Source organism: Pteropus vampyrus, unplaced genomic scaffold (genome assembly GCF_000151845.1).
Source record: "Pteropus vampyrus isolate Shadow unplaced genomic scaffold, Pvam_2.0 Scaffold10, whole genome shotgun sequence".
NCBI classification, from domain to species: Eukaryota; Metazoa; Chordata; class Mammalia; order Chiroptera; family Pteropodidae; genus Pteropus; species Pteropus vampyrus.
The window spans coordinates 11,932,478-11,945,391 of record NW_011888791.1 but is presented as its reverse complement, the minus strand read 5'-3'; the positions used below and the strand labels follow the sequence as shown (position 1 = coordinate 11,945,391).

General features: G+C 31.6%; 1 protein-coding gene across 15 annotated transcripts in view; it reads left to right on the top strand.

Moving 5' to 3' along the window:
• Positions 1 to 12,914, top strand: part of MIA2 (melanoma inhibitory activity 2) — an 80,106-nt gene that overhangs the window by 61,690 nt on the left and 5,502 nt on the right. For all 15 annotated transcript variants that reach the window (XM_023522190.1, XM_011376298.2, XM_023522176.1 and 12 more), the window contains one exon: positions 11,261 to 11,383. In XM_023522190.1, the coding sequence (XP_023377958.1) occupies positions 11,261 to 11,383 (123 nt within the window). The remainder of the gene's footprint in view (positions 1 to 11,260; positions 11,384 to 12,914) is intronic.

Here is a 12,914-nt window from a genome sequence, read left to right as displayed (position 1 = left end):
CTTTTTTATGGCTGAATAATGTTCTGTTATATGTATGTACCACTTTTTTATCCAGTTGTTTATTGATGGATACTCAGGTTGCTTCCATGTCTTGGCTATTGTAAATAATGTGATGAACATAGAGATGCATATATCTTTTTGAATTAGTATTTTGGAATTCTTCAGATAAATTTAAGTCTTTAATCCATTTTGAGTTTATTCTTGTATATGGTGTACAAAGATGGTCTAGTTTCATTTTTTGCTTGTATCCATCCAGTTTTCCCAACACCATTTATTAAATAGACTGTCTTTATTCCATTGTATAGTCTTACCTTCTTTGTCATATAGATTAATTGACTATAGAGACGTGGATTTATTTCTGAACTCTATTCTGTTCCATTGACCTGTGTCTATTTTCATGTCAGTACTATGCTGTTTTGATAATTATAGCCTGTAGTATAGTTTGATATCAGATAGTGTGATCAGGTGGAGCTTTGTTCTTTCTCAAGATTGTTGTGGCTATTCAGATACTTTCGTGGTACATATAAACTTTAGAATTATTTGTTCTAGTTTTGTGTAAAATGCCATTTGTATTTTGATAGGGATTACACTGAAATCTATAGATTGCTTTGGATAGTATGGTCATTTTAACAATGTTAATTCTTCCTATCCATGAGCACGGTATACATTTCCATTTATTTGTGTCTTCTTCAGTGCCTTATAATTTTCTGAACACAGGTGTTTTACCTCCTTGGTTAAATTTATTCCTAGGTATTTTTTTTTTTTTTTGATGCAGTTGTAAATGGGATTGTATTCTTAATTTCTTTTTCTGATAGTTTGTTATTTGTGTATAAAAATGCAACTGATTTCTGAATATTAACTTTGTATTCTGCTACTTCACTCGATTCATTTATCAGTTCTCATGCAAAGGAATTTTAGATACTGTTCAGAACTTCATGGATGAGTTGGGTTAAATGTCTCCTGTAGCTCTAGTTTGGAGTAATGTTGATAAATGCATTTAGTTATTATTAGCCCTATTTCTTTCAAGAGTAAAAGTATAAAAATAGTTTACTCTTGGTACATCTCTTCTGTCTAAGTAGTCACCGAATAGGTTTCTGGTTTTCTTTTATTTTGTGTTACAGTTAACTAATTGGTAAATTAGAGCACTGAAAAAGGAATGAGGTGACCTAGGTTTTTATCTTTGCTATTCATTTCTTGTGCTGCCTTGAGCATTTCATTTTGCTTGTCATTGTTTTCTCAGCTTCAAAATACAGAATTTTGTAAAACACAGGGGTAGTGATAATTTGGTTATCTTCTCATTCCCTTATTTTACTTTCAGAAAAGCAGTTTATTACGTTTATGAATTATTACATAATCAAAATCATCTTGCAATCTTCAACTATATAGAAGCTTCAAAAATAGAAAAATTAGCAATAACCTTAAAAAAATACCACAATTGATCCATGATTCTCCACTGGCATATATAACACTTATTTTAGAAGTTATTTTTGGAAGCATGAATTTGTTAGAAAAATAGTCCAGTTTTGTTTTGTGTAGATCATGCCTTTTTTTTCAATTTACTTTAGGGTTCAGCGATTTGCTAGGTACAGCTGCATGTGCACATGCAAAACCTGTTTTCTCCTAGGAAATAATCATAATTTATCATTTATGTGCTAAGGCAAATCTGTAGAAGTTAATAAAAATATTTTTTAAGGCTGTGCCCAAACACAAGGAATAGTTGGAATTTAGAAAAATACGTAATGTCAGAAAGGTTGACATTAGTCAAAGAACTTATCTTTCAAATGTTTTATTTATTCCTATTGCAAGCTACAGTATACTAACTGCTTTCCTAATATTCATACCTAACTTCTACATTTTCAGGCTTATGACCCATACTGACATTTGATTTTGGTCCATTTGATTTTTCTTAGTTAGCTTCAGGATTAGATATTCTGCCCTTCTAGCTGTTTTGGAAAGGAGCTTCTTAAGTTCAGTGTGATCTATAAATGTATATTTGTGATTCTGTTTTCTCAAATTTATACAGAAGGGCATAGATTATAGCTTTGAAATTATTTAAATAGGACCTATAATGTGGTTACTGGATATATTGCTAGTCCCTTCAATGGGAGAGATTTTTCCTCAGATTTAAGTTCAGTTTCCATTTCTTTAGGGTAGTCTTACCTGACCTTTCCCAATAGCTCAAGTCTCCCTTCTGTGCACTTTCGAAGCACCCGTAACCTTCCTGTTTATATTATGTTGTATTACCAGGCCTCATAAGGAGTCCTGTTCTCCACTAATAATTGTGTCTTTAAGATTTTTCTTAAATTTTAAAATATTTTAGTTTAAAAAATTTCTGTTAAAAATAATATGACAACTAAAGTAATTCAATTTCTGAAGAATATGAATTCTGTAGTTGTTTGAGGTTATCTGTAATTTAGTCCTATTAAGCATACTATGTAAAACATGTATTATCTTAATGTCTTAGTATTTGGTATAAATTTTTTAGATTTCCATGACTTAAGATGAGTAAACAGAACTAATTTAAAATGGTTCGATAATTCTAAGGAATCATTTGTTTTTACACTGTTAAATACTTTGAAGGGGGGACAAAAGAACTTTCTTATTAGAAAAGATATGCTATAACTTGTCTTTATTCATGTATTCTGTTACAGGCGTTTTTATTAGTTAGAGGTTCTGTTGGCAAGTATAGAACTAGTTTCTTCAAGTAATCAACATTTTATTCTCATTATTTTCAATTGTAAGACTTAGTCTTCTTATAGACCAATGTAGGTTTTAATTATCTTTTCTTCCAAAACACTGTGTGGTATGTAAATGGTTGTTAAAGGTTAATACACAAATTTGGCTGCTTATATTAGGTCGAAGCTTATTCTGCTTTGGTATAATTTGTGCACAAAATTGATTTGAATGGTCTGCAGTGCAGTATATCTGTTCTCCTAACATTCTTTTTTATAACTTAAATTGAGTATTTCAGAGCAAGAGTGGTTTAGGTGAAAAACATTTGGATTAGAAGTTAAGAGATCTGGTTTCCAATCTTTACTTTATTTTTTTTTTGTGTGATTTTTGCAACTTGTTTCTTCTTGGGCCTCTGACCTTTTATACAGTTAGAGATTGGAACTAAGTGATTTGTCCAGGAATTAATATTAATATTGAGATTTTATAGATAATTTTCAGTCTAGTTGGTAGACCAAATAATGTATTGTTATGTATAATGTCAGTAGAATCAAAGGCTCTTAATCAGCACTTAAAGCATGTGAATTACTCTTCTCTAAACGCAATTAATGGATACACTTTTTTCAGTTTTTAAAAACTTCCTATTGGGAGGCTTGCTACTCCAGGTCAAGCTATAATTTACTAAAATCGATACTAATAAACTGTGATAAGTAATAAACTATAAATCGATACCTAGAGCAACCACTGAACAATCTGTTTGAAGAGATATATTCAAAAACACTATAGATCAGATAAATGAGAATTCTAAGAAATGTTCAAAGAACTTATAAGAAGGCAGAAGAAAGAAAACAATAATAAACAGAGGGAAAAAATAGAAAACGAATAAAAATGGCAGATGTAAGCCCTGACATATCAATAATTACATTAAATGTAAATTGTCTAACATCAGCAATTAAAAGACAGACTGGCAGAATGGTTGAAAAAAACCTATAAACAAACCATGACTCAGCTATTTGCTGCCTATACAAAACTCGTTTAAATGTAATAGTATATATAGGTAGGTTGACAGTAAAAGGATGGAAAAAGATATACTATGCAGACATTAATCAAAAGAAAGCAGGAGTGTCTACTGTTAATATCAGATAAAGTAGTTTCAGAGCAGAGAAAATTACCAGGGACAGAGAAAGATATTACATAATGAAAAAAAGATCAAGAAGACACAGCAAATCTTAAATGTGTATATGCCAAACAGAGCTGCAAAATATGTGAAGCAAAAAGTGATGGAACTGAAAGGAGAAACAGTTGCATGATTGTAGTTGGAGACATCCACACCTCCCTTAACAATTGATTGAGCAGCTAGATAGACAATTCAGCAAGGATATAGCAAAACCGAACGATTCCATCAACCAGTGGGACCTAATCCACATTTATAGAACACGTCACCCAACAGCAGCAGAATACACATGCTTTTCTAGCCCCAGTGGAACATTTCCCATCATAGATCAAATTCTGGGCCTGAAACAGACCTTAACAAATATAAAGAATTGCAATCATATAGTTTGTTCTCTCACCGCAGTGGAATCAACTGGAAATAATGAGTGTTATGTTGAATGGAAAAAAAAAAAAAAACAATCTCAGAAGGTCAGATTCTTTTGATTTTATGTATATAATATTCTTAAAATGACAAAATGATAGAAATGGGAAACAGATTAGTAGTTGTGTGGGTTAGGTTTAGTAGGGGTAGGAGAGTGGATGTGACTATAAGAATGGTAGGGAGATATTGGTGGTAATGAAATAATTCTGTGTCTTGATTGCAGTGGTGGTTACACAAATCTACATGTGCTAAAATGACGAGAACTATATATATGTATTGTACTAATGTAAGTTTCCTGGTTATTGCACTGTACTTAGGAAAGATGTAAACGTTGGGGGAAACTGGGTAAAGGTTTTGCAGGACCTCTCTATTATTATCACCGTTCTATGACTCTTTAATTATTTTAAAATAAAGTTAAAAAAACAAAACTTTATTTGATGCAATAAACATACAGAAAAGTACAAGTATTCTTAAACATATAACTTGCTGATTTCTTTTCACAATGAGTACACCTATATAACTAGCATTCAGATCAAGAGACAGTTTTCAGTTTTTTATTCATCCTCAGAATTTAGTTAGACATCTTTACAATTTTAGCAGAAGAAATATTCTTGACGAATAATTTTAGTTGTTAATATTTACATATATGGTTATCAGAGTTAAAATAACAGGAATATGTTTGGGAAATAACTATTATAAAATCTTACTAAATACTAAACTACGAGAATTTAACCAATGTGTGATGTACCTTGCCAGTGCTCATTCCATCAGAAATGGAACTCTGCAAGTCTCTCATTCTTGTTGCTGAAGTACAGTAGAAAAGCAAAAACATGCAAGCGCTTTTTTAAGCCTCTTTTAATCACAAAAGCTAACATTTGATTGACTAAAGCAAGTCACATGACAGAATTTAGAATCAGTGGGCGGGAAATATATTGCATCCCTTGAAGACAAGGGTGCAAGGAAGGGTGAAGAATTGAGGTATGAATTAAGTCTACCAGAGGCATTCTACTTTTATGTTATAACTATATTTAAAAAGTATATTTGTGTACTATAATTTCTTGGATTTTAGAAGTACTGTTTGGAAGAAAGGAATATATAAATTTTTGTTTAGCTCTTCTAATAAATAGCTCCTAAGTAATTGCCTTGCATTCTTTGCACTAGCTCTTGTTTGCAAAACTGCGTATTAAGCAATCATGAAGAGCAATAATTTAAGCGAGTTTTTAGAAAATCTTAAATTAAGATCTCTTAGCTCTTATGTTTAGTAGTTTCTAGTACATTTTAAGAGACACAGATATTAATATATTTTTATGCCTTATATAAAGAGTATTAACACATTTCAACAATATTAGTAACAGTTCTTTTAATAAAATAATGCTAGAATTTAAATGATAGCATTTTGACTATGAGGGAATGAATCTGCTGAATTCTTGGCTTTTAGGCTTTTAACTGATTCTTGATAATTATATCTACAGGGCAGTTACAGATTATAGTGTAGGTGTTAATCAGAGTAATGATTCATCACATGTAAATGATTATATGTGTGAATCTAACAGGTAAGATAGTAATTATGTCTAAGTTCATGTAAATGTTTTGTTTTGGTAGTACTTTAACTTAAAGAGTAAGAAACTTTAATGAAAACAAAGTTTCAATTTTTATACATATATATGTTTTTTATTCTTTGATGTTCTTGATCTTTTAGTGCCCTGTCTTCAGTAGCCTTCAATCTAGCCATACAGCCTACAGCCTTCAATCTAGCCATACAGCCTACAGGGTGAAGTAATAGAGAATAATAAAGAATCTTAATTTTCAGCAAATCTTGTGCTACCTAGAATAGAGAGATATAAATTAAAGGGGAATTATGTTACTCCCCCTTCCTGTACTTTTTAGAGTTTTAATATTCTTTTGTTTTAATTGTTAAAAGAGCAGAGTATGTATGTAGCTTCTATTATTTTTGTCATTGCTTATCTTTTACTGATTTGGATAATTTTTGTAAGTGGTAGCAAAAGAGACTTAGTTATACTCGTGGTATTATTGTGAATTAAATCTGGTTTTCAGCCTTGTAATTTAAAAACTTTTATTTCTTCTTCTTGAAAAGGTGAACAAATAAGAGACATATACAGCCAAATTGATAAGAACAGTTTTAAATTTTCTTTGAGAAACAAAAACAGGCAAAGCAGATCCAGCCACTTTGGATAGCTTTTAATGCACAGGAATAGATTTTACTTTACTCGCTCTGATTTATAGACGTTTATGCAGAACATTGTCCTGCATTCTGAGCATTCTTTCTAGACAAGATTCATTTGATCGAATTATAGTTTGTCTTAAACAAGGCCCATTTTGATCTCCTTGTTGAAATTTTGGAAGCCTCATAAACTTAATAAGGTGTCCTAAAACTTCAGAAAAGCTTTTATCCTCTTAAAGGATGATATTTACTTTAACATTGTCTGCAAATTTTGAGGCTATAACTTTTAGGGAGAGTGTATATCTCTTATATCACTTACAATCTTCTTGTATAATGATCTTGTATAAATTCTGACTAATATATGATTGATAAGTTACTGCTGTATATGTTTATATAAACTTTAAAAGTCTGTGTTTAATTTTTCAGTCTTCCTGAGGAGAATAGATTGAGGAGAGATTAGGATGTGGGACAAATGTAGACCACTTTTTGAAAAATTTTGCTTTTGATAAAAGTGAGAAATTAGACGATGGCTGGAGGGAGAGGTATTTTTGCTATTTAAAGATGGAAAATATTACATGTTTATTTGTTGATGAGAATAACCCAAGATAAAGGAGAAATTGATTGTTATGGGAGAAAGTATAATTATAAAAATGGAACCCTGAGTAGTAAACAAAAAGCATGGGATCCAGAGCGTAACTGAGAAGTTAGATAGGAGCTGAAACACTTTATTCACTGTAAAAAGAAGGAAGGCAGAGCAAGTAGGTACAGATATATAAAGGTTGGGTGAGATGTCTAATTGCATCAGCTTTCTTAATGTGGCAAGATCATTAACTGGAAATGGGAAAGGAGGGGATTGTCAGAGATTTGAAGAGAGAAAAAGGTATACAGTAGCCACTTAGGGGAGTGAATGAACTCAGACCTCAGTGAGGTGTATGATTAGAGTAGTGTTGAGTATCTATTTGAAATTTATGATCATAAATTTGAATGGGACTGCTATATTTTTAATATAGTTTAATTATTCTAACACTCTATAGAGTATTTTTCCCATTTTACAGATGAAGAAACAAAAACAGATAATGTAGCAAAATCCTGTATATTACCTCCCAGATTTACGTGTTTGCTTCTGGGATGTGTGTGTGTGTCTGTGTGTGTATAAATAAAACATTAAAAGAAATAGTACACTATATAAATGAGTTGAAGTTTTTTCTTTCCTGGAGCCATTACCTTCCTGCTTTTCCAGAGGCAACTACTCAGGAGTTTAGTGTGTGTAAACTTACAGTCCATATATGATTTTTTAAAAAAGTGTATTTCTGTTTTATTAAGTTTATCAGTATTACGTTCTTGAATTCTTTCCACTTTAATATCTATAATGTTCATTTAATTGCTGTATAGTATTTCAGCATATAAATATACCACAATATATTTATCTGGTCTTCTTTGATTAATATTTAGGATGTTTCCAGTATTTTACCATTATTAACAATGTTGCAGTAAACACCCTTTTTGCACAAATGTTCTTTATAGGTAATTCCAGAAAATGAAATTGTTGGGTAATAGGATATGCATAGTTTTGGTTTTAATAGATATTGCTTTATTGTCTTCAAAAGTGGGAATGCATGAAGTATTTGAGATTAGCTATTTCTTCAAACCTTGCTGCGAAACTCTTGAATATTTCCAGTTAATTGAGTTAAAATTTTAATCTCATTTTTATTCTTTGATTATTAGTGGGCTTGAGCACCTTTTCATGTTTATTGGTCATTTTATTTCCTCCTATAAATTGCCTGACCCATTTTATCTCTTGTGTAATAGGAATTCTTAGTATATTTTAGATACTAATTTTTTGTCTTTTGCAAATATTTTCTCGATTATGGATGTTATTGTTATATATAAGTTTCAAATTTTGTTATAGATAAGTTAGCCCATCTTTATTTTTATAGAATTTTTGTTTTGTTTAAGGCCTATCCCTAGATTAAAAAAAATTTTTGTTTTCTTCTAAAAATTTAAAATTTTGTTTTGATGTTTAAAGATTTTATTTTTGTTTTAGTGTTTCGTGTGAGGAGTTATTTTTTTCTCTACCGGTTAGACAGTTATTTTCATACTATATGTTAGTTCATCAATTTGAATCTATTTGAAATACCACTTTTATCCTAAATGCCCATATTTGCATAGGTCTGTTTCTTAGACATTCTTTCTGTACAGTTGGTCTCTTTATTTCATATTCATAACCTATTATTATTACTGTTTTTATCAACTACTTTTTGGAAATTTTCCTTTTCATTCCATTTATATTCCTCCATCATTAAACTATTTCTTCACATTCTAATTTAAGTGAATATGCTTATTGTACTTGATTAGTAGCAAGTTTTGAACCTAGAAAAATTCTAACTTTTTATCAGTTTGTACAATTTTGTTTTCAACCATGTTGATGTTCCTGTAATGTGATAGAACCCCAAATTCTTAAAGTAGGTACTCAGAGAACAATTGCAGTCCAAGATTTATTATGGAATGAAGAGAGATGAACAGCATTTTTGTTTAAACTAGTCATCTTGAATTTTGTTCCAATTTACAGTTTATAAAATTACTCTACAGTGCCCTGTACACTTATTCCCATCCTTTATTCATTTTCCCCCCAATCCTTTTCCTTCTTCCATTTTTCCTAACCATCTCTTTTCTCTTATAAGGGTGGTAGAAAACAAAGGTAAAAAAGGAAAAACTCATTTGTGTTTTTATTTTCTATATTTCACCCTTTCATTGGTCATATGCCTTCCCCATACTTCATCTTATTACATTGTGTATCTCAATATGTGTATGTGTATGTGTGGCACCATTTCTCATTCTGTCAATCAGAATTCGATAGGCCACCACTCATTATTTGTATGCCCCTTTATTAACGCATTTCCTGTTTGCCCCGAGAGTTCTCACTGGGGATGCTTGTGGCTGCAGTATTTACCCAGAGATAACTCATGGATTACAGTCCTAACCTTACCCCCAAAATTTGCCATGAAATATCTCGCTTTTATTATTATTTTTGCATTACTCTAGTATATTGATAGTCTTTGGAGACAAATGACATCACTCTATTGATAGCATTTGATTTTAGTAGTTCGATTGCTGAAAATGTCAAATCCTAGAAAACATAGCCTTCCTATGTGTGATGTTAAATGAACGCTGGCAGCGAGCTGCACTTTTTTTTATTTAAATGGGAAAAGGGGGCATTGATTGCACTATGTATTTGTTTTCATCATCATAACACTATAAGAGCAGAAACTGTTATCAAAGCCAATTTTGTGTCATTTGTGCCTGGCACAAAATCATATACCGGTGGAGAGCAACACGGTATATGATTAATAAAATAGTAAGCTTATAGCAAAATTTTGTATTTCTGAAGTTGCTGATATTGTGTAGATGTATTTTAGAAGCAAAATAATGATATGATTTCTGAGACCTGATTAAGAAAGAGTTGTGAGATTTTTCAGGTTTCCCCATTTTTATCCCCTTGCCCAACTCTGCTATTTAATTAACTCTATGTTTGAAAAGAAAGAGAAAACTCAGTTTAGATCCTCCCCTCCCCCTGCCCCCCTTCAGGAGTCATGGTACTAATATTCCACAAAAAACACTCCAATTTAGATCTCAGTGCCTTAGTGTTGGCCTTTTCTTCCACGGGCTATTTCAGACCCATTGAGACAGCTCTTTGCTAAGATTTTGAAAGGGGAAGGAAATGAGCTTTCAAGCCATTTAGCCTGTCTGGATCTTCTCCGAAGTCCCTTGACCCTTGGGAGCTCATTAAAATGTCTCTCTATTGACTCTGGTTGATGCCAGGTGATTTCTTCATTTTGTGTGAGAGAGGTGTGTCAGTAAGGTCTCATGGGACAGAATCAGATGAGTGACATCTCAAACATTGTATGGAGCTCACATTAAGAACCACTAAGACAGTTATGGAAGGTGGGGCTATTTCTCTATACCTGTAAGGATAGGAGAGAGCCACACAATTCACCCCCTTCAGCCTTTCCTATATTTTTGGAGTTGGACATTTGCATACTTAATCTATCAAAAGTCTGCCAACTCCTATCAAAGATGAGATAGACTACCTGGTTTTTTTTTTTTTTCAAGAGTGATGAGATCTACAGGAACCCAGGAATGAGCATTTTGTCATCTTAAATGACCCCTGCGGACAAAAGACGGTGGCTATAGAAGTACCTGAGTCAGAGTCTGTGACCAAATTGACATCTATCCAGATGTCCTTAATCTGAGCTTGTGAACTTTTCATTCATCTGTTGTGTCAGAGATCTTCCCCTTTAGTTTTGGAGGGATGCTAAATTTCCAGAATATTTCAGTTACTGAGAATTTGATCACTGATGACCCCTGAAAGAAATGGTGACCATTTCTTTTATCATTGTTCTGCTAAATTTCTTGCTATGCTGACAACATATTCTATTTTTTCTTTCTTTGTTATAGCTATCTTTTTCAGTCTTTTCTGATATATTGATGTATCCACTTCTTTCTACCATTATTAAAATTGAAAGTTAAATGAATATATATAACTAATTCTATTCATATATTTTAATTTACACATAGTAATTGAAACTTTTAAAATCCAGGATAGAATATTATACTTGTCTTTGCTACAAAAGCAATTAAGGTTATTGCCTTGAATACAAAATGTAATTTTCCTAAAATTGTTTACTATTGTCTACCAAGAATATTGGTCATTGTCATTTAGGAAGCAAGAGAAATGTCTACATTCACTGAATTAAGCTTAAGTAAACTTGATTTGTTTTTATACTACTGAAAATATTTTAAAACTTGTTTTCTAGGCCAACCATATCCTGATCCAACGCTTCCTCTGCAGAGGCAAGACAGATTTTATTCTAATTCTGGTAGACTATCTGGACCAGCAGAACTCAGAAGTTTTAATATGCCATCACTGGATAAAGTGGGTAAGAAATAGTTTGTGTGTATGTATGAGTTTTTTCATAATGGTGGCAATAAAGAATTAAAAGCTGAATAAAAGATAATAAAATTGCTATTTCTAGTATCTCTTAAGGCCAAAATCTCTTTCCCAAAACCTTCCTGGTTTTATCTTTCTTATTATATTGTACACATCCATGGCATCTATGTAAATGTTGGTGATTGGTTTGGGCACCTTGGTAATGGATTTACTTTATGTTCCTATGATGGGAAATTTTGCTGCGTTCCATGATTATTTTTCTAATTTTTCTAGTCCACGTACATATATCCTGTTTAGTAATCAGGGAAATTTAGGCGAATGTGAAAGGGCATGTGAAAATCTACCAGAAAAATAATTTGGGTACATGCTCTGTTGCTGATTTAATCAGTTATCTTATTTAAACATTTCATACTTAGATATATTTAACTAACATTAACTGAAAACCTACTATTTTGTCAGGCACTCTTTCCTTAAACCATCTCATAGCAAGCCACTGAAGTTGGGAAATATATATATATCCAATGTATCAATCAAAAATGAGAACATGAAGACTATAAAAAGATTAAAACATAAGTAGGAAATTAATATAAATTTATTAGTAGAATTTTCCTCAGGAGAGTGTATATGTTTGGGAGGAAAGCATCATTTGTTTGAAATACATAGAATTTAGAAAATCTTTTTTGAATAATGAGCAAAGAAGGAAGCATACCTATTGTCTGGATTTCTGTTAATTAGTCATAATTAAATTAATTGTTTCTGTTAGTCTTTTGAAATTATTTTCTCATTAATTCAAGCTTAACAGAATGAAAATATATGTATAATTGCACTGTTTATAAACTAGTGCTATTTAAAATTTTTTACATGTCCTTTTTTTTTGATAATTGAACAGTATCCAATTAGGCAGATAATTTTTAAGTGCTTCTTGTTTAGAAGATGCCCTACATGACATGGCAGACAACATACTAAGGTATTATTATAATTATATGAATAATTAAGTAGGAGAAAAAGATATTTATCTTTAATACTGGTCAGAATAACAAGTCCTTTTAGAGAATATGCTGTGTCACAGAAAGTGAGAACTCTCATCTAGTTGAAGAATCAGGGAAAACTTTATGAAGGAGGTACCATCTGAGGTACTTTTGAGGGAATTTGAAAAATTAGTTGAGAGGCAGGGGTCTGTGCCAATAATAATGAAGAGCATAAGCAAAACCAAAACCAAAAACAAAAAAAACAGCATGAGTCATGGATAATGGCTATAAAACTAAGATATTAATCACTTGACAAGTTTTATGATCAAGTGAGTTAATAATGTGTGTGGAAGGGTTTTGTGAATTGAAAAGTTCTGTTTAAACGTAACATTACTATTTGGTTTGTCAATATGTGATATTTACATGGAAAAGAATGGTGAAAGATATGCTTGAAACACATTGACTAGCACTGGTGGTCATAAGCATTTATTGAATGAAAGTGAATATCTTATTTAATCTTCACAATGAACCTATGAAGTAGACACTATTATC